The sequence below is a fragment of the Penicillium chermesinum genome (genome assembly GCF_028974085.1).
Source record: "Penicillium chermesinum strain IBT 19713 chromosome Unknown utg000009l:1.0-952002.0:1.0-954369.0, whole genome shotgun sequence".
Classification (NCBI taxonomy): domain Eukaryota; kingdom Fungi; phylum Ascomycota; class Eurotiomycetes; order Eurotiales; family Aspergillaceae; genus Penicillium; species Penicillium chermesinum.
The window spans coordinates 613,020-637,033 of NW_026695319.1; the positions used below are offsets into that span (position 1 = coordinate 613,020).

General features: G+C 48.3%; 11 protein-coding genes across 11 annotated transcripts; 6 read left to right on the forward strand and 5 right to left on the reverse strand.

Annotated features, from left to right (window-relative positions):
* Nucleotides 1–247: 247 nt before the first annotated feature.
* N7468_010662 (peroxidase family protein) lies at nt 248–1,925 on the forward strand (the record flags this gene model as incomplete). Its single annotated transcript, XM_058479957.1, has 7 exons — nt 248–452; nt 508–626; nt 679–709; nt 767–916; nt 979–1,299; nt 1,364–1,538; nt 1,595–1,925. The coding sequence occupies 7 exons, from the start codon at nt 248–250 to the stop codon at nt 1,923–1,925; spliced, it is 1,332 nt and encodes a 443-aa protein (XP_058325480.1).
* Nucleotides 1,926–2,639: 714 nt separating this feature from the next.
* N7468_010663 (uncharacterized protein) lies at nt 2,640–2,948 on the reverse strand (the record flags this gene model as incomplete). The annotated part of the gene is made up of 1 exon (XM_058479958.1): nt 2,640–2,948. One exon carries the CDS (start codon nt 2,946–2,948, stop codon nt 2,640–2,642), a length of 309 nt encoding a protein of 102 aa, XP_058325481.1.
* A 994-nt stretch (nt 2,949–3,942) lies between these two features.
* On the forward strand, nt 3,943–4,293 carry N7468_010664 (uncharacterized protein; the record flags this gene model as incomplete). The annotated part of the gene is made up of 1 exon (XM_058479959.1): nt 3,943–4,293. One exon carries the CDS (start codon nt 3,943–3,945, stop codon nt 4,291–4,293), a length of 351 nt encoding a protein of 116 aa, XP_058325482.1.
* A 428-nt stretch (nt 4,294–4,721) lies between these two features.
* N7468_010665 (Zn(II)2Cys6 transcription factor domain-containing protein) lies at nt 4,722–6,689 on the reverse strand (the record flags this gene model as incomplete). The annotated part of the gene is made up of 4 exons (XM_058479960.1): nt 4,722–5,386; nt 5,439–5,712; nt 5,768–6,452; nt 6,520–6,689. The coding sequence occupies 4 exons, from the start codon at nt 6,687–6,689 to the stop codon at nt 4,722–4,724; spliced, it is 1,794 nt and encodes a 597-aa protein (XP_058325483.1).
* A 236-nt stretch (nt 6,690–6,925) lies between these two features.
* N7468_010666 (SDR family oxidoreductase) lies at nt 6,926–7,792 on the forward strand (the record flags this gene model as incomplete). The annotated part of the gene is given in 3 exon segments (XM_058479961.1): nt 6,926–7,076; nt 7,093–7,539; nt 7,599–7,792. The coding sequence occupies 3 exon segments, from the start codon at nt 6,926–6,928 to the stop codon at nt 7,790–7,792; spliced, it is 792 nt and encodes a 263-aa protein (XP_058325484.1).
* Nucleotides 7,793–8,466: 674 nt separating this feature from the next.
* N7468_010667 (glycoside hydrolase family 71 protein) lies at nt 8,467–10,218 on the reverse strand (the record flags this gene model as incomplete). The annotated part of the gene is made up of 4 exons (XM_058479962.1): nt 8,467–9,076; nt 9,151–9,376; nt 9,451–9,979; nt 10,048–10,218. The coding sequence occupies 4 exons, from the start codon at nt 10,216–10,218 to the stop codon at nt 8,467–8,469; spliced, it is 1,536 nt and encodes a 511-aa protein (XP_058325485.1).
* Nucleotides 10,219–12,852: 2,634 nt separating this feature from the next.
* N7468_010668 (TPR domain protein) lies at nt 12,853–13,083 on the reverse strand (the record flags this gene model as incomplete). Its single annotated transcript, XM_058479963.1, has 1 exon — nt 12,853–13,083. One exon carries the CDS (start codon nt 13,081–13,083, stop codon nt 12,853–12,855), a length of 231 nt encoding a protein of 76 aa, XP_058325486.1.
* Nucleotides 13,084–17,638: 4,555 nt separating this feature from the next.
* On the forward strand, nt 17,639–18,904 carry N7468_010669 (NAD(P)-dependent alcohol dehydrogenase; the record flags this gene model as incomplete). The annotated part of the gene is made up of 4 exons (XM_058479964.1): nt 17,639–17,782; nt 17,834–18,109; nt 18,133–18,681; nt 18,749–18,904. The coding sequence occupies 4 exons, from the start codon at nt 17,639–17,641 to the stop codon at nt 18,902–18,904; spliced, it is 1,125 nt and encodes a 374-aa protein (XP_058325487.1).
* Nucleotides 18,905–19,353: 449 nt separating this feature from the next.
* On the reverse strand, nt 19,354–20,136 carry N7468_010670 (eukaryotic elongation factor 5A hypusine DNA-binding OB fold domain-containing protein; the record flags this gene model as incomplete). The annotated part of the gene is made up of 4 exons (XM_058479965.1): nt 19,354–19,418; nt 19,490–19,619; nt 19,681–19,947; nt 20,125–20,136. The coding sequence occupies 4 exons, from the start codon at nt 20,134–20,136 to the stop codon at nt 19,354–19,356; spliced, it is 474 nt and encodes a 157-aa protein (XP_058325488.1).
* Nucleotides 20,137–20,674: 538 nt separating this feature from the next.
* On the forward strand, nt 20,675–20,878 carry N7468_010671 (uncharacterized protein; the record flags this gene model as incomplete). Its single annotated transcript, XM_058479966.1, has 1 exon — nt 20,675–20,878. One exon carries the CDS (start codon nt 20,675–20,677, stop codon nt 20,876–20,878), a length of 204 nt encoding a protein of 67 aa, XP_058325489.1.
* A 568-nt stretch (nt 20,879–21,446) lies between these two features.
* On the forward strand, nt 21,447–23,354 carry N7468_010672 (uncharacterized protein; the record flags this gene model as incomplete). Its single annotated transcript, XM_058479967.1, has 5 exons — nt 21,447–21,574; nt 21,632–21,828; nt 21,905–22,031; nt 22,208–22,330; nt 22,610–23,354. 5 exons carry the CDS (start codon nt 21,447–21,449, stop codon nt 23,352–23,354), a joined length of 1,320 nt encoding a protein of 439 aa, XP_058325490.1.
* Nucleotides 23,355–24,014: the final 660 nt, after the last annotated feature.

Consider the following 24,014-nt stretch of genomic DNA (forward strand, 5'->3'; position numbering starts at 1 on the left):
CTCCATACTCGTCCATGCCCTTTTGGGTGATAAGGTGCCGTCCATTGGAAATCCAATCAATATTAGGGGCTCAGGTCACATCTGTAGTTCATGAACATGTCTGGAGGGTCCATAAACTTAAACGAAACCCTTTTAGCGCGTCAATCGGCATTTTGAATTATAGATCCTCCTTTCCCAATCGAGGGAACATCTTCCCCTGAATCTCATCTTTCGTCTACCAGAGAAAGGACTTGAATCCCCTGGAAACATGTGGTTGTTGAATTTCGGACAGGCAGTCTGTCTGTTTGTGATCTTCGGTCTTGTGCTCGGTTTTCCAGGGACCGAAGGACCCCATGGGGGTAGCTCCGCACACAAGGCTTTGCACAAGCGATGCCCCTATGCGAAAGACCATGAAGCAGAGCAAAAAAACGAGAAACGCTTCCTGTTTGACTTGATGAAGTCTCCAGTTGACAGTATGTTTGACTCGATCTCTCCTTCGTGCAGGTCCTGCTAATTAATACGTGAAAGTCACTGGCGAACACCAATTCCAGCCGCCTGACTTCGAGAATGGGGACCAGCGGGGACCTTGCCCCGGTCTAAATGCTCTCGCGAATCATGGGTATATTCCTCGGAATGGAGTAGTATCAGTATGTTTAGACCCTCACACCGAACACACGCGCCCCACTAATCATCAATCAGTTCGCGAACGTGATCGAAGCCATCAACAAAGGTGAAAAAGCTCCGCGGATCCAATATTCGTGAATTGATATCTAACACTGCCCCCCAGTTTATGGAATGGGAGTAGACTTGGCCACTGTACTTGCAATAATGGGCACTGTCTGGACTGGCAACCCGCTTTCTCTGGACCCCAGCTTCTCCATCGGCGGTCCCGATCCAGGCGTTGAGAACCTGCTGGGCAACTTGGGGGGGATTCTTGGTATGTTCCAGGGAACGAAAATACAACTTGCACAACTTCCTATTAATGCTCACATTTTCCAGGAACCCCGCAAGGACTCATCGGCTCCCACAATTTCATCGAATCGGATTCCTCAAACACGCGCGACGACCTTTATGTCACCGGGAACAACCATGCATTGAATATGGACAAGTTCATGGAATGGTACAACATGGCTTCTGGAGATACCTTCGACATGGACCTGATGGCAGAGAGAGCCAAGAACCGCTTCGAGGAAACCATCAAGACAAACCCGAACTTCTATTACGGTCCCGTTACTGGACTTCTCGCCCGGAACGCTGGCTATATCTTCCCCGGGCGCTTGTTCCGCAATCACTCGCAGGAAAATCCAGAGGGTACTTTAAGTGAGTCACTGGGAGAGATCGCAAATTTCCCACACATGAGGCAGGCAAACTAACAGATCTTCAGCCAAGGAGCATATTCGAAACTTCTTCGCCATCTATGAGGAGAACGGAAACCTTACTTATCGCGAGGGCTGGGAACGAATCCCAGAAAACTGGTATAAAACTCCTGTCGATTATGGCCTTGTCCAGCTGAACCTCGATACCCTTGACTTTATAGCTAAATATCCTGAGCTTGCAAGGTGCGCGACCTATCTTTGATTCATTTCATCCATATCGCTAACGGGTATCGCCTTAGTGTCGGAGGAAATATGGGCGAGGTGAACAGCTTCGCCGGACTTGACCTTGGTAACATCACAGGTGGCGTGTATAGTCTCACAAATCTCCTGGAAGGAAACAATCTGTTGTGTTTTGTGTTTGAAGTCCTGAAATTTGCCGGCCCGAACGCTCTTGCCGGAATCTACAAGACTCTCGCCGGTCCACTGGATTTCATCACTGATGCTCTTGCAGTACCCCTGCTGAACCTAACTTGCCCCGCCTTCCAGGACCTTCAAGCAGGAGGCAAGCCACTCTGGCAAGCCATCCAGGGTGATTTCCCTGGTGCCCTGAAGAGTGGCAATGCCTTTTAATGGCGGTAGGGTATCCCGCCATCGAGACCCAGCATCTTGACTGGGCGATTGAGTTTGTATAAGAAGATTTGTCCGCTTAATAATAATACTTCCATGGTCCACGCGGACATTCTGGACTGCATTGATCGACCATTTCTCCCATATTATTCTTGAATCACGTGTATATAGTTCTGCTGACGCTGGGGAATCACTGCTGTTTCTTCTTTTGGAAGCGGTGGCACTTCCCCAAGCACTTGTTTATATACCAACCATTCAATCCCCTTCTCTCGTTTAATTTTCTACTTGTTCAAGTCCCAGCGCGTCAACCAGTTACCACCGCGTTTTCCACCACCCTTAATCTCCTGTTTCCTTCCTCATACGCTGTAAGCAGAAGGCCCCTGCTTACTTCTAAACCAACAGGGTCCCAGAGCTAGCTATTTACTGCTCAAGATGAGCGACGATTCGCGCGCGCCCGTCGAGGTGACGCCAGAAGGTCGCCCAGAGAATGGTACGAACTAATCTTATCGCGCCCCACCAATCCAAAAATGTCCAGCTAACGCGCCTGACAGACCACGAGGAGGCGATGAAGGCCAGCCTCTTCAAGGCATGCACCCGGGCCAGCCGCGCCAGTACGTACGCTAACAAGCGGCTTGGCGCCAAAGGAAACCGAAAGCAAAAGGAGGTTGAGAAGTCTCTCCTTTTGCTCGAGACCGCCCAAGAGCTCATCAAGGAGCGCTACGGTCGTAAGTGCCTTCCCTCAGACCGCATTTCAGCATCGGACTCCAGGCTAATCATCATATCGTAGTTGGCAAGAAACGGCCAGCCGGTGCCAAACTGGTGAATGAGGCCAGTGGCGCCACCACCACTGGGGGGGAGGTGGGCTCCCTCAGTGAGGAGGTAGGAACCCAGGCCTCTGAGACTGGTGAGTAGAGGGGGGCTCGAGGAGGACCCCAAGTCTGATACTGGGGCCCAGAGGGCGGAGAGGCCAAGAGGGGGGAGGGGGAAGGATGCCGCCTCGACTTCGTGTCGCGTGGCGCGTATCATGGTTGGAGATGCGGTCGGTCCTAGTACTAAGTACTAGCAAATGGCATGGACCGTGAGTTTTGATTCCACTGTAGCATCCTTGTATTCTAATCTTGTATGCGTTTCCCTTTCGCGGCCTGCACCGAGCATGCACTACTAATCCCTGCCATACCGTCAAGGCATCAGAAGCTCGATAAACTCACATTTGCGCCTTATATGGGATAGGAACTGGGGCATTGGTACGTGATTTAGAGCGTTCGAAAGAATAAGTGATCTAGCTCAAGTCTATAATCGGTAGCAAGCAAGTGGGAATCCTCATGAAGCTTGAGGTTACCATCCGTGCAGATTTCAATTTTCCTGGTCATTCACTGCTCCAAGAGATATAATGTTGATTGAAATTTGAGTTTTGCTTCACATTGAAGGTGATAGTGATCTCTAAATCAAGTTTGTGGGGACAGTGCAGCTATTCACTCTCTCTGTGTTGAAGCTCATCATAATACTACTGTGCTCTCCCTTTCTACCTTTATACCACTCTTCTTATTATTCACGTACTTACCTACAGCTGACGTTGGGCTCCCTGGTTCCTCAATCTGTTACCATCGCCTTATTTAACACTCTGTCTAAAAACATAAGGGTCAATGACTATCGTTTTGCTTAACTACACCGCGATGACAACCCCGCATCTGAATTTGCGCACCATGCACCAAAGGATGTTCTTGCGATGATCCAAGGAATTTGCAAGATGCGGCAATCTCTTGGTGTTGATGAAACAGCGCCGTCAGCCAATGCTGAGCAGCTACAGGCCGAGCTCTCTGAGCAGTAGAAACCAGTTGAAATCGAAACATCCCAGTTGGACCCCTCTCAAAAAAAAAAGACAGGAAAAGAAGATCCGCACGTGGCACGGTATTTACCACCTTCCTCTATTCTGAGCCCCGCCGGGGGCCTGCCAACATACTTACCTACAAGACTTCCCGTTAATAATATATTCCAGGTTCCACTTTACATATATGCAAGAATGCCACCGCAAACTCGGCGAATCGAGAGCCCTGAACCTCAGAATAGCTCCGCTCAGTCCAATAACTTGATCGAATTTGGCTCCATCTCGGACAAAGATCTTAAATTAATCCAATCCTTTACCTTCACGATCCGCAGACCGAACCTGGAAGCGGCACGAATATATGAGGCGATGCCCTCGGATGCACGACAATCCCCCCGAGACATCACCGGAGGAAAGGCCCGCTTTGCGTGCAACACAGGGACTCCTCTCGAAAAGTTCCTCTATCCTCAAGTTGACCCTTGTAGCTCATACCATGACCCCAATGCTGCGAACACCAAATCTCCTGCTCCGATATCACCCAGCTCTTAAGAGATCCAAGTACATACGACCATAGGGTGTGGAGAACAGGGCTTCCCGTCCGCTCAGCCGTACTTAAGCCACACGCCGGTCAGTTAGTACTATGGTGGGTGACCACATGGGAATCCTGACTGTTGTATGTTTTTTTCTCGCGTCATTTTTTGATTCGTCCGGAAATTTGCTATCGCCGCCACTCGGCCGAGGCCGGAGCCCCCGATCCACTTACTCCCGTTGCTCCGGTGTTGCTCCCACGAGTGCCCCTTCACATTCACTGTAAATCGGGTGGCGGAGCGTCTTTTGCGCCCACGTTTCTTGGGTTTCAAGATCAACAGTGGAAACTAGGCGGGAATTAGTAGGATCCTAAATTTGCTCCTTTTTCTCGTCATTTGCATTGATACTATCTGACAATGCCGTGCTTCATCAAAATTGTGTCGGCTATCCTAACTAGTGCTAGTAACCCCAAGGAAACTGCTCAATAGAGAATCCCATTGTATATCATCCATGGGGAATATATCATCCAGATCGCCGTAGATTGACGGCCAGACCTGTGGTGCCAAAGCAACATCATTGGCGGGGATTTCTATCATAGACGTAGCCTGCCGTGCATCGCGGGATAGCGCATTCCCAATAAGGTTCCTGACCTGATAAGGGTAACTGCGTGCTAGCTGGCGCATCTTCAGACAGAGGCTACCAACAACGTCTGTCTCCATTTCTGCAGCAGACATGCCCTGGAACCTCACATCCAACGTATCGGCAAGCTCTGTGATAAGCTTGGGGTAATCTGCTACGTCAACAACTGCCTGTGCTAGGGCCTCGGTAGTAGCGTCAATAGTGCCAGTGATGAGGGTGAGCAAGGTCAATACCAACATGGGTATGTAACCCACCGCAGCACAGAGGCGAGCAGTCGTAGTTATTGTCATTTGACCAATTTCGGAAATCCTCAAGTCTCGGGTGGTCTGGATGAGCTCTTTGGCTCGTTGGATCATGTTCATTAACATGGAGATGCGAGTTGCGCTGTTAGGCTCCATGACCCAGAGTTCTTCTCGGAGGCATAAATCCTCGAGATGTAACTCAACATATTTTATTTCTGTGCGTATTGCATTTCCTGCACGAAAAAAAGTTAATCTCCATTGATTATTTTAAGGCCCCTAACGTACCTGTTGATGAAGGAATCCCGGTGAGGTCTTTCTCCAAAGATGATTTCACGTTATTGAACTGTTGCTGTAGAGAGTTATTCATGATCTGGACTTGTACAACCCCTCCACTTGGTTGTACCGAAGAATGGACGTCTTCTACCGTTGCTAAGAAAGACTGCAAGTGAATGAAGGGTGCAATCCATCGATCTGAGAGTTGCTTAGTCGATGACAAACCCCGCATGCACCGATCAATTTGAGAATCCCGCCTCATGCTAGTCAGCCGACCGAGATTCTCCTCGATGCTAGCCGCAGTTAGTTATAGCCGCATCCAGCATTTTAGATGCCCTCACCTGAGATGACAGCCAGTATGTGCCAAGTAAGACACGCTGCTCCTCGGGGGTGGGATTGATCTTTTTGTGCAGACCCAAGTCCTGTAAAATAGAAACAGATATTTGGATCAATAGAAGAAGCCGCGGGTGATTCCTCTCCCCAGGATATGTGTACCACGCAGCGTGAACAAGTAGGCCGCGAAGGAGCTCTAAGTTTCTCTCGGACCGTGCCATGATCCTTAGTGTGACATGCTTCATGATTTCGTCCGCAATGGCCTCGCGGAGAGGGGATGCGCTGCCGATAGTAGCAGACACGATGCACAAAAATAAGAAAGGCTGCGTATTCCTCAGATTTTCAGCTGTCTCATCATGTCCCAGGACCACGAAGGGAAATTTGGGGACAAAGTCCAGTTGGAAACTCGTAATTAAGCGCTCTGCTTCGGCTTCGCTTAGAAGACCCCGATCCACGATAGTCGGTTGGCCCTCCATCGCGGAGGTAGTAGGCGGCGCAAGACCGTGTGATGGATCCTGGACAGCAAAGGCCAGCGCATCGGTATTCATCATATCCGATTCCAGTTCACGGTCAGAGGCCGAGTCGTGGGCAGTCGGGCGAAGAGTATCTGTTGGAGTCGTCATGTTCTGCTGGGTTGACTTACCCAGCTGCGACATGAGCTGATCGACTTTCATCTCCAGTAACTCTACTCGGCTGCATTACATCAAGCATTAGTAACACTAGTGCCATAATCCATGAACTATGCGCTGGGACACATTACGTTGGTGCAGCCTTGCGCTTCCGCTTCGTCTGCGGAAGATCGAGGTATGTGCATGCCTTGCCTAGGCGAGCGCACCGCTGGCACAGGTTGGCGGCCTGCGGTGTACACTTTGCCTTAGCAGCCGTACAGGCCACACAGGCCCTTCGTTTGATAGAGACAGCGGAGTTCATGTTGTGAGTGCTGGAAACGGAGCGGCCGATCGAGCGGGTCCGATCGAGGGAGGCCGATTGTCGAGCAATCAGGGTGAGACGGGGCACACCGGATCGTCCGCCCCGGTTTGTCATCTATCATTGGGGGCCAAACTATAGTTATAATAAGACTCCACGACTGCGAAATGGCATCAGCAGCATCGCAATTCATTTCGAGTCACTCAACAGATAAAGCAACTCAATCACCTCAATAGAAAATGGCTTCATACGCAATCACCGGAGCCTCTCGGGGCATTGGCCTCGAATTCGTGCGCCAGCTCGCCGCCAATGAAAATAATACAGTCCTGGCGATTGTGCGCAACCCCGAGTCGCAAGCAATTTCTGAACTTGCTGCCAGCTCCCCCCAACGTTCATGCCATCAAAGGCGACGTGACTGACCCAAAGTCCATTCTCGATGCCGCTTCTGCCGCAGCTGCCATCACGGGCGGGAAGTTGGATGTTCTTATCCACAACTCGAATGCTGTGGATGTAGCTACCGTGGGCCTCAGCCCTTCGCAAATTCCTGTCGATACTGAAGCGACCCGGAAGTCCTTTGAGCCATCGCTTTACACGGGCGTCTACGGTAGTCTTTGGGCGACCAACGCCTTCTTGCCCCTGATTGAGAAGGGCGGCCAGAAGAAGATTGTGCATATCTCAAGCGGCATGGCAGACTTTGGTCTCATCAGAAAAGCTGGTATCACCTACGGTGTCGGATACTCCGCGGCCAAGGCCGCAATGAACGTTCAAGTTGCCAAGTACGCCGTGGAGCTTGCGCCGAAAGGGATCAAGGTGCTAGCGTTGAGTCCTGGATGGGTCGACACGTGGGACATGGGTAGGTGGCCATATACCGAGATATAAAATGCCCAGAGAATGGTTCTGACAACTTTACAGGAGAGAAACCCGCCGAAGTGGTTCAAGCAACTTCCGGCATGCTGTCGCTGTTTAGAGCAGTGGAGCCAGAACTGAAGGGACAAATCCAGCCCGAGGAAAGTGTCAGAAAGTGCCTGCAGGTCATTCGGGATCTGGACGCTGAGTCCAGCGGCATGTTCTTGAGTCACAATGGAAACCAGACAAACTGGTTCTGAGCACCGAAGAGCTGTATAACTGGATGTATCCAACTCGTTATACTGTCTTCAATTGGAGCTGTGGTTTCTTGCGTGAAATTTAGCTCGTTTGAATCCTCGTGACGTAACTGTACCGTTCCTTCGTCCAGCTTCGGGCCTTGTTTTTTTTTTTTTAAGAATTGAGATTAAACTCTTTCAGTACCGTTTTCTACGTGTGCTATGGACAGTTTGGAGAGAGGTCATGTAAATGGTGGTTCTTTCTTATCAAATAGACCTATGAATGAATATACATTCCAAAAAGATACCAGCCACAAAGAAAGTAGGACGGGTAGGTGGCAGGCTGGTTGCTGTATAATGCAGAATATTCTATCGAACACCTTCCTATCTGTTTACGGCTTGACGCAGATTGTCCTAGTCAGGGTGCAAAGATGCTTAGGTGTTTTTCATTCTATGTAGATCCCCCGCGCGCAAATCAAAATAAGATGCTTAGAAATAAGACGCCTAGCATTCTTGGGGGCTTCACCTCGTCAGGATTCAGGTGTGGTCCAATAAATTAACAGATTTCGTAGCAAGTAGACAGATGAAAAACGTTGGATTGCAGTTCAAAAATAAAGAGCGTAGGGCGAACATCAAATTTCCCAATGTACATGACACTAGATTCACCAAGTATTTCACCATGTATCTCACCAAGTACCTCACCATTTGCGCCGCTGGCTGACGCTACTAGTAGATGTCGCACCCAAGGTGTTCGTTGGGCATGGGGCCTTCAGGCCTTGTGATATCTCGGCCAGTCCTGCCGATTGAAGTTGGTCGATTGACTTTGGTGCTGGGAGAGTTCCCACGTAAGCATTGAAGTTGTAGATACCGCAGATGCAGGTGTCGACGATATCATTCAGGCTTGTCCCAGATAGCAAAGTTTGGTTTCCACGCGTCACCGAGAATTGCTGCTTTCCCACTCCCATCGGTGCCGTCCATGCACTAGCTCCTGCAGGGGCTTGGAATGTCTGCTGTGACTGGTTTCCTGACTGCACCTGGACGGTGGCCGGGGACTTGAGTAGGGCGACCACAAATACCTCGTCGGCCATCGTCTCCCATCCATTCGGTCGGCCCCGGAAAAAATTCCCACTGGCGTTATTGGGGTTACCTCCCATAGTTGTATCCGTGGCATCACAGTCTAGGCTGCGCGGAGTCGGTCGGTACCAATAGATTAACTTCTCATCCTGAATGTAATCTGATACGTTCTGGCTGCCTGCCTTGTAGGCTGCAATAAACGGCTCAGACATCTCTAGCCAGCCGGTATGGGGCCTGAATCATTCGTGACAAATTTAGTAGTAGAACAATCAACAGCATAACACTACTGCTTTGGTGGGGAAACTTACATGTCCATGACCCACTTAGAGGAGCCATCATCAGTATGGGGCGAGGACAGCGGACCGATATAATGAGATTCACCGTAATCATTCCATGTGATTATCTCAATGAAGCGAGGCTTGAGACTGAGAATCTCTTCCCAACGATTGAACCACAGCAAGTCTGAGGGAAATACCCAGTTCTTGCTATAAGAAACTTCACTCCCAAAATGCGTCGAGAACCAGGCGGAAGCCGCTAAAGAGGCGATAATAGCATTAGTCACTCAAAATCTTTCAAAAGTCCTACCAGGCAACCCCTTCTAAACTTACGTGCGATGTAAGGCTTTCCTTTCAATGCGGCGATATAAGCGTTATCCCCATCTTCCACAGAAACGTTGTGCCCGGGTGTTGGAGCTTTATTATTTCCATTGTTAGGCCAAGCTAGCCAGTTCAACGCACCCTGGATAGCGCTGAAATCGCCCTGACCGGGATGGAAGTTTGGCGCGAAGAAAAGATCTTGGCCTGCTGCTGATGTCATCGCGCTAATATCGACCCCGTCCCCAGCGAAGGATGATACAAAGACCTTGCCGTCGACAGAAAGCTGGGCAGGGTGGTCGGCGTATTGTTTAATTTTCGCTCCGACGGCAGAGCCTTGGGACGTGGCCCACCAGTTAAAATCAAAGGAGAGGAATACTTTCATCCCATTATGAGAAGCAGAGTCGTACGCGTACCCAAGCTGGGTGTCCGTGTATGAATCTGTTCCGATATTCAAGGCAAACGCGTCAATGCCTAAATCTTTGGCGCGTTTCATATCGTCATCATAGTCGCTGGAACTTTGGCGGTTGCTAGTGATTCCAATCTATTGAATTTTTTAGCCATGATACTGTGTCAGTTTATTCAAGGAATGCTTATTATGGAAGCGCTTACCATGAAATGGCAGAAGACAAGCCGATCTCCAGTCGTGGATGGAGCAGGCGTTACACTGGTAGGTACTGTGGTTGTAGAAGTCGTAACCGTAGAGTTGGCAGCACTGAATGATGAGGTGGTCATGGCAGTGGCCATGGTGACTAAAAGCAAGAGCCACATAACGAGGCCCATTTTGGAGAGACTTTCGTTCCGCCGAGTGGGAAAAAAAAAACAGTGGCGCGTACAGGCAGGTGAGTGAAAATAGAATTCGGAGAGTATGATTTTGAGGAACCAATAACCTACTCCGAGGAAGGAATCGAAAGGTTTGGTTTTAAACCAAATTGGAAGTTGCCTTGAGCGCTTTAATAGTCATTAGGTTCTGGCAACGCCCAATATTGAATCCCCCCTCCGACTCGCATGAGGGACCCTTTTTCATCACCAGATTTGGGCTTCACGATCCTTTGCAACCATTAAATGTAACCAACATGGCTCTGTCTTGAGCTGAAGTGAGGAGCGTTAATATGTAATTGGCTTTCTCCGAAGGCTTACGTATGTCCATGAAAGTTCATGTCCAGTAATTCATTACTCAATCTCGGAATTCTACTAGATCCACTGTTGCGAAGCTTTCAGATAGATTGATGTGATATTGAACCTCCCCCGGGATGTGCAATTCCTTGAATCTGGCCAAATTAACTTATAAGCCTAAGCGGCTACTGCGGGGATGCAGGTCGATCATATACTTGAAACGTACATTTTGAACGAGTTCCATGGTCACATTCTTACGTGTAATAACTTTGATCGACGAGGTGTCCATTTCACGAACAAGGCTAGTAGCTGATAATCTCAAGATGAATGCTGTCTGATTCCATATGAGGCCCATCATTCACTTCATTTCCAGGAAGCTATACCCAAAACAAGGAATCATGCACAGACTTCGAGAAGAACCTTCAGATGACCATAACAATGTGTTACAGTAACATGCTCTCAGACCTTTCCGATATAACTAAGGATACGCTTTGAGTGCGGAGTGCTAATATCCGAGAAATCTGAAAGGCTCCATTCCCTCCGTACGGTAGAACTAGCTACTGTCCTTGGAGATGGAGAAGAGATTGTGAAGCCTGGTATACTGTCATAGAATGAAACTCCTATCGCACTGAAGGTATCCAGCAAGACCATCTAGGATAGGCCCTGCCCCTACTCAAAGAGCCATTCTAACATCATTCCAGGCCAAAAGAATGATTAATAAGGAGAGTGCTTTGGTAGAATTGAAGCAACTGATGAATCTGAAGTGGCGGAAAGTTATGACGGATTTAAACCACTGTCGACGTCAAGGGGTCAAATTCAATAGTATGAACAGCGCTATTATACATGAGCTACGCAATAGCGTTAGAAATTCTCGGCGGACTTTGCTCCCCGCGTTTTCAGAGTGACGTAGGGTAAAGTGCGGTAGGTGGTGGGCGTTTTGTGGCGGCCGGACCCTGGTTAGAGGACGCCGTAATGTACAAAAGAACCATGTGAGGGCGGTTGACTTCGGCACAATTTCTGAAGAACCAAAGGAGCTGCGTATCTACTGTATATTGGGCTAAATTTAACTGCTCTGCATACAATGCTTATGCACCTGAAAACATGACATGCGCTCATTTTGCATGCGGTCGGCTGACTCGCAAACGAAGTTTCCTATCCTGCCCCCTTTCCCTCCGAACGTCACGAGGGTGAGCCTATCGAGTCCAAATTAGTATCCTTCGTTGTTCATAGGTCCAAAGTTAAAATCTTGATTAGTTGGCGATCCTAGCTATCCAATGCGACTGCTATCCTATCACCGCCAGTAAACCCATCGGCTCGCTCGGGAGCCTTGCCATATGTTTTGTCAAATGTTTCGTCTTTTGCACAGAAACTTCATATGACAGTCGGGCATATTTCTCTGCTTGGTTTTTAAGAATGGGATTAAAGCTCTAATGTGGAATCTCGACTGCTTCCCCATCGTCATTCTCAATTGGGACTGGGACTAGAGGCTAATTACCGTGTTGGGTGTACTGTTCCCTGCATCACGAGAAACCCATCATACCCCCAACAAAGGAACGGCAAGAATTCCTCACCCAAGAATGATTGGTATAGGTAACTATACACCATATTCCACAGCGGTGACAGTTGTCACTCTGCTTTGGTGCATTTCATCGTTACTCATAGAATTGACAGACCCTTTGAGAGAGTGTAGGGCATCTGCAGCAGTTCAACTCGACCACACTTCCAACGAGGAAGCTACAATGATCTTCTTCGTCTCGGCTTTGGGCAATACGCGTAGTATTGTGTGTATGGTCGTCGTGAAAGGCATATCCGAAGGCTTTTTCACAGAACAGAAAGTCACCGGCTCCCACAGTGCGTATCGTGGATATTCCTCTCCTGTAAGATGCCATCGGCTACCTAGTCACAGGACCGGTATAAGTACCACGTTCAAGGAATGGTGGGTGATGTGTTCTTCCCTCAAGTATTATTCCCTTGAAACTTATGAGTTTCCCAGGATTCGCGGAATCTTCTGAGGTGGTAGAAGGTGCTTTCCGAAAAGACGCTTCCTCAGAAGATCACGACCCACTCCAAGACTATTTCAAAACGAGGATTGCTGCGTCAGATTGATGTGTATTAAGAGTATCGAGAACGCGATTGAGTCGGTTTGCGACGACCAGCTCATGCGGTGGTGATCAATCTAGAGCTTCTGAATGACAGCCATGATTGTTAGCCTCGGAATCCCCAGATGCCTGATGATTTCCCTTTACCACATCATAGCAGAGCCATAGCCAGATTTGCTAAAAACTTCCGCACTGGAAGAATTCATTCTCTCCATGATAATGGAATGCGGTAATCGACATTGGAGAGAACCATGATATCTGATGAGTGGTCGACCCGGATCACATAGTTATCGTCTGCCACTACTTTCAGGTAAGGCCCGTTCACTATTGAAGCTGTTCTAACATCAAGTTCCTCTGGGCCCTTTAGCTTCTCTCTCTGGCTACCCGACTGCAACATGAGCACTTGCCTGTCTCCATCTTCTGCAATAGCCATTACAATGGCCATTTATTGGTCGGGTTACCCGTTCCCAACCGAATATGCCTCCCACAGTAATGGTCTCAAGCCGGAGGTCTTTGATCAAGAGCATTTTCAATCCGGTGATAGCGGTAGTTGATGGACTGTATGCTGGTGAAAAAAAAAATCGAGGATCTAATGTTTGTAAGCCTCACGAATCTGTTCTTCTTTGTCATCAGTCCTATGATAAACGGCATTATGATTCAGTGTCTTGATTTACTTGTCTCTCTGGCTAGCCCTTCAAGCCTTGTGCTCCTTTGAGATACTCCATATACTGTGGAAGCTCATCTGTATCCACATTGACCGGGGAGGTGCCGAGTCAGTATATAGAATGACATTCATTTCAGTGCTGAGAGTAATAGATCTCAAATTTATTCAATGTGGAAGCTCCTTAGATATGGAACATGGATGCGATATACCGGCAGATGCAGGATAGGCCAAGAGGACTCTGTTGCTTATTATAGCCCCCTCATCGAGAAAAAAAATGTGTGCAACGTAGCGCTTCTCCACCTGGTCAAAATATTTTTCATCTGCTCTCTGAAGCGTAAAGTGAACTGCATACGTCTTGAGTTGTATGAACATTCCGTACCAGTAGTCGCCAATCCGTCTGTTGGTGGACATACGCCTTCGCGAAAGTTGGAAAGTATATGTTGAGACACCAAGATAGTTCACCGGTTGTAATACCAGCCTAGCTAGTTCTAGCGTTCAAGGACAGGGATATTCTTCCTACGAAAACGCGATCCTTGTCTAAAAGGAATCCTAAAGTGGCGTTCCGCAAGTATCTGATCCCCATATATCTGTAACCGCACCGGTTACACAAGACTATATTTGCTGAAGTCAGAAGTTGATCTGTCTATTATAGATGAAATCGACCGGGTTCTAAAAAAGCTGTCACTTTACTCTTTTGGGCCCTTTTAGAATGAAAGGCAAATCAATTTTGACATGAATTGACGCAGGTTTCACACTGATTTCTGGTCTATTCGACCGAGTCAAGAAGATCAATCGTGCAGCGTACAGAAATGTTTTCTTCAAAATTCTATTAGACGGAACGTCAACCAGGAACTGCCAGGTTTGCGAACCATAAATATGTGGTCTAGAATTGTTCTTCTACCGACGATAAAGATTACTGCCGAAGATGAATGGGTTTCTGACAAGAGCTATATTTATCTAGAGCGAAAAGTAGAGTCCCCTCCCTACCGGCTAGATTGGCCTATGCTTTATTATATTTCACAGTAAGATCACAGCAGCCCTATATTCGCGCAACATAACGCACTGCGCATTTCCATTGCACTCCCTCCATGCCAAGAACCATATTGTCAATAAAAGCTTGTAGAGCTCGACTCAATTTGGGAGACTGACTGACATAGAGCTTTTCAGAAACTGGTAATGAGAAATTAGTACCATAATACGAACTGTGGGGTAAATTTCGGTGCGACACTACTTAACTACCTTGGGTTGCAGTAAATTGGTGGCGAATGTCAGCATATCCCTTCTAATTAGAGTATGTGTTACCTCAATGAGCTGATATTATGCATCTCTCGACCGCCTAGACTTGCTATCTCTGTAATTCAAGAAATTATATGTGCTTCAAATTTTGAATACCCAAGCAAAAAGAGTTCTCCCGAGCTACTGAGTCTAGACTGAATGAGGTGAGCTCTTACTCACACGTGAAAACTGTTAATAGTATTTTTGATTTGACCTCTATATGTCCAATGTAACGTTACAGCTACTCGACAGCATACTGGCCGACAGAACAAATCCTATTTGCTGGAGGATCTTCCCTGATTAAGATTTGCTGTGTATATCTACGTAGGTCAATGCTTGGTTGTTAGTTCCATCCTATGATGAGTTCTATACTCCCTTTTTCATGCAGATCCTACGGCTCTAGCGTCTGGTCAATGACAACACGCAACTCATCTTCCTCAGGCGTCTTGCCCCGGGAAAATGACTGCAGACATACTGTGCTTTATAAAGAGCATCAAAGTTACATTCTTCAATTCCATCGCTTACAAAGATGCATTTTTTCGATGCAGATGCAATTACGTGACCACAGCTGTACCCTCCAAGGTTGGGAAGCTCGATATTCATTGGTCTATAGTATTGGACTACATAAAGCCTAAAATATGGCTTCTGGTTAGGATATTATCTATTTTATCAACTCAATAGATATGCAAAAGAGACACAGCATGTGGTGTTCGCATCAATATCACAACGTTCCTTCGACACAAACGATTGCAACATTCACTTGTAACGTTCGCAGGATACGCTACATTGCCAGGTTCTTTGAAACACTACCCGAAATACCCCGATATTGATACTGTTTATTCTCAAGGTGGTCGCTCAAATGAGCGGCCACATTACTATGGAGTATTGCTAACATATTTCCAACTCTCGGCAGGGATGCCAGCTTGATTTAATGATGACGTATGTTTGGCCTGCCATTCGGAAGTATATTACGGTTCGGTTCACGCTCCGATTCAGTGAAATATCAACAGATCCTTTCCACATAGAAAGCAAAATCTCTAGCGAAGTCGGAGAACAGCTCCAATGTATTCTCGCGATTGACATTCACTGCCAAGCTGGCATCCTCAAACTGGAATCCATCCTGACGCGACGTATGAAATTTGATGATATTGTTGTTCGCATAGGAAATGTCACTACCATATAGCAAATGAATAGGCTTAGCTCTAACACCTATATAGTGTGAAGCACATTTTCTGTTCCCGCCACAGTGGTATCGAGGTGGACGTTCTGCGCATCTTCCGGAAGGCATCGACCTCCTCTTGGCCCTTATGCAGGATACTCGCGGAGTGGCCGTCGAGTAGGACAAGGCCCCACCAACGTGGGACAGAATTATCTTGCAGTTCGGGTTATTTCGCACTGTCTTGTTATGCAACATATCGATGGCAGTGGTCGTCTCAAGCGTGAGCCGTAGGACCAACTGAGGGAGACTGCTGACTAGGTTCGTATCAACTGGATGGTTTGGGTGGAAGAGAGTGACGACCGAACGATGGTTTAGCTTAGCCTGGATAACCTTGAAGCCGGGGTCACCGAGGTTATGATTACCCTCAGCGTAGCGAGTGAACAGGGCACAACATCAGCTTTCGGAAAATCGCAAGCATATACAATCTCCTGAAGGAATAGCAGCTTATCCAAAAGATTGGGTAAGGCTGCAAGGAAACCGTATTCTCTTGGACGTTCATCTCTTAGCTTCGCAGAGTATTCGCTTGGTTGGGTAACTAAGGCAGCAGCTGTATTAAGGGTCTTGGAGGATGCATGCACCAGGCGCAGCGAGGGAGGGAATAGTGATCGTGGTTTCGAACTATTCGTTTGCAACGGCGTCAATCTCAGGTATCCAGTCTGGGATAAATCATCCAGATGAATCATTATCGGAGATTTGGAGAGCTATGGAGAGCCAGAGAGTTGCGATTTCACGCACGGCAACTACTCTCAGGGCACTTATCCTTGCGAGAGAAGACCGGCACGAAGTGGTGGTGAACGTCGGTTCTTTTGGGAGCAATTTCGTTGATCTATGATTCCAATGTTTTCTGGATATGACTCGAAACCGGTCCAAATTCGACCAAGTAAGTTATATTCGAACAGTCCGATCCGTCATCCGCTTGGGAATACGGGCAATACTTTCCCGGACCCCAGGCCGGAGAAACATGGGATCTGAGCGACAATCAGTCCTTGCATTTTCCATAGACAGTCGGATATTGGGTCTTTCGTACGCATAGGCGTCCTCCGGGTATAGTTCCAGCTGGGCATAGTAACTCTGAAAGGGTGTCTATCTAATCGCAGAACTCTACAATACTAATTTCGCTCTGCCTTTAGGAAAAGTCTCCAGACAAGCAGTAAACAGCGACATTGGAAACGGGCTGGGATCAAGTGGATGAGAGAAATGAGGGACAGAATTTCAGTCCTAGAAAAAGTCTCTCTAGACTGCCAGTGACGGATTAAGAAGATATCTTCTGATGAAGAGCATCTTTTACTGAGGAGGGGCTCCAATTAGTATGTGTGATGTCTAACCTACCTCTGTGTGCCAATAATTCAGTAGGGAAATTGATATTTCGAACACGACCGGATACATGTCTCAACGATCACTCAGCGTGCTTTTAGCCTTGTACGGAATGTGTAGATTCTGCTGGATACAGAAAGCCTCGAAGAGCGCACTGGAGTTGACGGGTATGAGAACCACCAGGAGCGTCTAACATAAAGGCACCGTCCAGATTGGCCAAATTGCCATGAACAGACACCATCGTTGTAACAGAGACTACTTTCTGACCTAAATGTATTATGTCGAAAAATATTATTTGGAAAACTGGAAAACCACTATTCCCATTTTTCTCAGAACGCCTATGACGAACCGGGGTTGATTTCCGCGCAGAGCGAAAACCGGGATAACCCCGGGCCCCGCAATTTGCTTCCTGCATTTTGTCATCATACTTGAACGTTCCCAACTTACTCTCATCCTTGAGATGCTTCAACAGTCTATACAAGCAAGTCCCTAGAATCCGGATTTGCATCCTTGAGCATGGCCGCCCCGAGAGACATTCATACGAAAGCCTTCGTGGTTCCCGCGTTAGGATCTCCGTTTGTCCTCAAAGACGTAATTCTGGATGAGGTCAGGCAGGACGAAGTTCTGGTGGACATGAAATACACCGGCATCTGCCACACGGTAAGCTTCTTTTCCTTGAAACCAAGCCCAGTTCCCTGATCGCTTTGCCAGGATATTGTGGTTCAGACGGGCGGTATGCCCATCGGCAGCTACCCCGCGGTTCTTGGCCATGAAGGAGCGGGTATCGTGCAATCTGTAGGATCGGGAGTCAAATCCGTTGCTGTTGGTGATACGGTTCTCTTATCCTTCCATACATGCGGCCACTGCAAAGCCTGTGAGGCAGATGAGTGTGGCAGCTGTCCCGGTGCCACTGAAATAAACTTTTTGAAGAATGCGCGCTCTGGGTCAGATACCCGCTCGCCAATCCGACTTGCAGATGGAACACCCGTCCATGGTCAGTTTTTGGACAGTCCTCGCTCAGCAAGATGGCTGTTGTGACCGAGAAGTCTGTGGTCAAGGTTGATGCGCGCCCAGACGAACTGAAATATCTTCCGCCACTAGGTTGCGGATACCTGACCGGGGCTGGCACTGTGCTCAATGTATTGAAGCCTCAGCAGGATGAGAGCATCATGATCATTGGAATGGGTGCAGTAGGCCTGGCAGCATTGATGGCTGCTAAAGCGCTGGGTGTGCAGCGGATTATCGCCGTTGATTTGCTGGATACCAAGTTGCAACTGGCATCCGCGCTAGGAGCCACGGATGTTATCAATACGGCACAGAGCGTTGGCTTGGAGACTACAGTTAAGAATTCTATGGCTAGTGGAGTGAACTTTGTCCTTGATACAACAGGAGTGGGCATGTTACTGGAGGCATCTGTCAAGTGCCTGGCCCATGCAGGAACACTTGCCCTTGTCGGCGTTCCATCGTCTCAGACAAACCTGAGTATCAATGCCCTAGATCTGCTTGTGTCTTGCAAGCGCATTATCGGCGTTATTGAGGGGCGCTCCAACCCGCATGTGGTAAGTACTGTTAATCAGACAACCCTCCCGACCTGTCTCAGATATACACGAAGCTAACACTCGGCAGCTTATTCCTCAGCTATTCCAAATGTTCCGAGAAGGGAAGATGCCGATTGATCGGCTGGCAGAAATTTATCCTGCACAATCCCTACATATAGCTCTTCAAGACTTGAAATCAGGACAGGTTAGTGCCCCGTCCACTCAATATGTCTCGACGTCTTAGAGCAGAGCTGACTTCTGGACAGGCTATCAAACCAATAATATCTTGGTAGACCCACCCATCGACCTGGGGGCCGTGCATGGTTGGATCGCTTCGAGTCACATTGCATTTAAAATCATAGAACAAATGGGGACAACTTAAACGTACAATCTTAGGCTTACAAGGGAGTCCCGTAAATTCTAGTTCCGCGCGATTGTATACAAAGCAAGGCCAGAATTCAATCGTCACAATCGACTGAGTAAATTCGTGAGGAACCGCAATATTACGTGGGATATAAAGGCCTGTATGGAAACTATAGAGTTCGAGCGGCCGGTTTTTAGTAGTAAAGTCTATGAACTAGGTCTTATAATGAGATACTAGGAGCCAGAAGTGATCTTCGATTAACACATATCATGCCGACCAAAGCAACTCTTCTCGTCAGTGTATCCCACATCCAAGCCCAACGACGGCTCTTATGTAGCAGCATCCCTGACGGCGATGGCAGCCTCCTCACCCATGGCCCTCAGGACGATGACGGCTAGTGAAAGCGGTATGTGAGATAGAGTGCCTTCGGCGAGTGGCAAAGCCGGATCAAGCGGTATAACTCACCAGTTTCTTTGCCTTCCTCGGCGAATTGCTGAATGGCCAAACCAATGTCACCGTCGGGAAGTCTGACATCGTCTTTGGTGTCACCATTGTCATCCAGGAGAGAGAGGAAGCCATCGTCGGTTACATTTTGCTATTGAAAGTAGTCAGTGATAGAGAACGAGGCGCAAACTTCGTAACAAGGGAAGACTAACAAGAGGGTACTGCTTGCGTGAAACGATGGGAACGTCCAGCTCATGGGTGGAGGGGCATACCTCCTCATACTTCTTGCCGGTGAAGATATCGAGGGCGACAATGTGGACCTTGGCGTGACCGTGCTTCCCAGGCCTGGAGGTGGACACTTCAACGATCTTGCATGGGCGGCTTTTCAAGACGACGTAGCTGTTCCTCGTCAGAGTAGAGCACTGCGCGGAGAAGGTGGTTGACCCATCGGCTTCAGCCGAGTCGAAGGTGAGATCATTCTATTCATAAATTAGTACTATAGCGACCCTCTTTTTGAGCGGAGCCTGGCTGGAAGAGGGATCTGGGATGCCCGGGAAGAGGGAGAAAATGCGGGGCGGTAGAACAATCGTGTGGGTAATTGCAGAGCCGCAAAACATGCAGGGGTAGGGAGGGCACTCAGCAAAGGGAAGGCGTACCTCCTCAGCCATGATGAATCGATAATTGGGTAAAAGGGGGAAGTCTGGGAGGTAGAGGCAAGAGAATAAAAGAAAGACCGGGCAGGGGGTCTTTCAAAGTATCAACACCCTAAGGAAATGAGGAGCTGAAAGGCTGCAGTGGGCGCACGGTCGATACGATCTGATTTGGTAGGCAAGTGGATAATACATTTTAGAGTCAAGCCTATGAAGCGTTCCACGATCTAGGCTGATCTTGGCGACCCAATCACATCAAACAATTAAGCGGATACTATTTGCTAGCGCCATATTTGTGACAAAGTAGCAGCCTGTAGACCCACTACAGCAGTAGATCGCTTCTGAATGCTGTCGAAGGTACGACGTAGTGTAACCAAGCCACGTACCCGAACGTAAGAGATCCACGCTCTCGGGATCGACAGAGGCATGCCCCCCCTGAATAGCGGGATCACTGGTCTGATCTAGGCTCTGAGCACCCTGCTCAACATATCGTTCACAATTTCGTTGCGTGGAGGTGGATGATGTGAATTCGGTCACAGATAAGCTTGTGTGTACAATGGCTATGCACGACTTGTCGGGCGTGCTTTACGACCCCTACGGAGAGCCATTATTACCTCTACCCTACACTAGCCTTCTGCGAACTTCCCCACGAGAACTGATCTCGCAGCTGAGATCACATTTTGTGGATCTGCTTCAGCCAGCCAACCTCGATGTCGCCGGCGGCACTGTCAACCAGATGGCAATACTACTTACTCTCTGATAATCTGGAAGAGGGCTGGATGGCTTATTGACATGCAGGCCGCTCGAGGAGCAACAGAACAGCGCACGTCCAGCTCCATAACTTGAGCCTGTACACAGTTTAGGGTTGCGGACTGGAGCCTGGGAATAAGTGTTCGGGTACCAAGTCAATTCCATCAGATCAACACGCATTGAATTTCTAACCAGGATCAGGAAGAGCGGGTTTTGAGTACTCCAAATGATCTCGGTCATGAGTATGCAAGACATATATCTGCAGCAGGCGGATCGGAGCGGATTTAGGTATTGCAAGTCAATGATAACGTCCTGATATATTAGCTGCAGCCATGTTGCGTCATACACCATGACCAGGTGACACAAGGAATGTTCTGTAGACTGATTCATGTAGATCAGGCGCTGGTCAATTTTCTGCGGACTTGTTATTGGGCCGTGATACTGTAAAGCTCAGCTAGCCACATCTCATAATGTGGCCCACATTGAATCATATAAAGCTCATAACTTGGAGCGTTGCTTTTGGAAACCATATCTATTGACGCGATTGATTATCTCTTATACTATAGTACTATTAAAGTATGTCTGAACCCGTTGCTCCCTCTGCCGTGTACAGCATTCGCCAGGAGAAGGTTCTTCTCCGCATTGCTACGGGCGGATCTGGTCAATCTGGCTTGCTGGAAGCACTGGCAAAAGCGTTTGTCCAATAGTAAGTGCACTGTTACAAGAAAAAGGCGGCTCAAGAATCTCATGCCCAAATTCATAGCTGCATTGACAGCAAGGGAGTTGAGCCTTTCCTCGTTGAATGGTACAAGTCCGACACCACCTTTTCGATTGAAAATTTGCGCAAAGGAGTCGCCGATGTTGCTATCACTTATCATGGCGTGGCTGAGAAGACCGCACTGGATGACAATATTGTTGACCGCGTTGTTTACGCATGGCGGGACCATTGGCTGCTAATTGGTATGTTTACGTCTTTTCTGAGCCGTGGGCTCCAAACAGAGAGTTCGAGTTCCGTATGGTCTGATGCAACGAATAGGCCCAAAGACCAACCCTGCCGCCCTCCCAGAAAATAGTCAGGCCAGTGTGTTTTCTCTCTTTACCAAGTTGTTCAGTCAAATGGAAGAGAAGAAGGATTCACAGTCGCCTATCAAGTTCTTGTCCCGGTAGGCATCTCAGTTTCTCGTCATCACGGTATCAAGAGCTTGACATCTGGAAGCTAATCCCATCTACACAGCTATGATAAATCTGCGGGGAACATTGTCGAGTCTTTGCTCTGGGCCACGATTGGTCAGGTTCCGTGGGCTGAACCCTCAAGCGTGTGGTATCACAAGTTCTCTAGTTTCCCTTTCCAAGCTATTCGCGAGGCGGCAAACCGGGGCGAGTATACTGTGACGGACAAAGGAACTTGGCTGGCAATTGAAGACGAGACAAGAGAAAAGTTTACCATATTTGTGAGTGCCTTGTAGAAAACGCCTCGGGACATCCACGTTGACAACAAACCTAGGCGGAAGGGAAGGACGACGAGAACGACGTCTTACTTAATCCTGCTCACGTTCTCGTTGCAAAGAATGCGAAGAATAAGGAAATGGCAAATGATTTTGCTGACTGGATTGTCCGCGATGATGGCGGCCAACAAGTCATTAGGGACTTCAAGAAAAATGGGCAAGTTCTTTACTCCACGATCCCTGAGGGAGTCGACCCGCTGGACCGGATCAAAGGAGTTTTAGGGGGTTTCTGGCAGAGCTCCTCCCCAGTCAGGGTCTTTGGGAACCATTCCACCTCAGCCAGGGTCTTCCGGCACAACTCCTCCCCAGCCAGGATCTGCTGGCTCGAACAAGGCGGCGGTCCCACTTTCATGGTCAACTGATGAGATATACTTTTTCAAAGATCGACAGTACGTCCGGATCAATACCGTCTGGGATACCATCGATAAGAATGCCAAGGATGTTTGGTCAATGTGGCCTGCTCTCAAAGATCTGGAATTTACCCCAATCAACGCTATATTCAGCGCACCCGAAAACAAGATCGACGCATACTTTTTCTGTGGATCCCGTTGCGCGAGGCTCAATACTCAGACCGGTCAACTTGCCGACGACGGCGGTCCATTTAATTTCCAGGAGAAATGGCCTTGCTTGAAAGATCTTGGTTTCGACCTGGTGGACGCGGCAATGTCCTTCGGGTTCAAAGGGCCCGAATCCGCAAGCGTCATTTGTTTCTTCCGCAAAGAAACATACGCTCTTGTCGATGTGAATCAAAACTTCCTTGTGGAAGCAGGACATACAGCATTGCGCTTCAATGCTTTAGCCAAGGCCAATTTCAAGACGATTGATGCTGTCGTGTTCAAACCGAGGCGCGGGGAGCGCGAGGCGTATTTTTTCTCGGGTTCGCAGTACGCCCTCGTCGACCTAATCGGCGACAAAATTGCCTGGGGGCCAGTGAACGTGGACACCATGTGGAGATCTTTGAAGACTGTTGGGTTCTACTAAGTCAGTGGTTGAAATGCCTCTTCCGAGTAATGAGCGGATGCAGGTAGATCCGAGGTTCAAACTCAAAATCACAATATATTTGGCAAAAGCCATATAGGCGGGACAACTACCAGAAGATAATAATGCCCAACGCAGAGACAAGTATTCACTCTGGAGGAAGAGTAAAAAAAGAAAGAAATATCTGCACCTTGCGCCAGCCGACTCAGCAAGGCTTTCTGGCTACTGGAAGCCTCCATGGAGCCCCTGGAGCCTTGCTTTTGTGCCGCGGTTTCATCTGGGACTCCATTCAATGATGGGGAGCTTCTGTAGAGCATCTATGAAGTTTGTCCTCTACAACTTTCTATAAATGAGGGTGTCCGTTATAGCAGGAGAGCTGGTTCATTACTGCGAAAACTTCTAATCCAAGAAGTAAAACCGTGTTTTTCCCCGTGGTCATTTGTATGCCAAGTAGAGGGCTCTGATAAGCACCACCACTTAATACCAGCGAACCTATGTCCTAGGCAACTGTGCCTGGGGTTCCAGGAGCAATAAAGCTCCCAGAGCCGAGTGTTACTACACTACCCGGTCAAAAGTCTGTCTGCACTCGGCCCCATTGCCATCACCCTAACAAACCACTCACATTTTTATTTTTACTCCCACACCTCCCCCATGGCATGGATA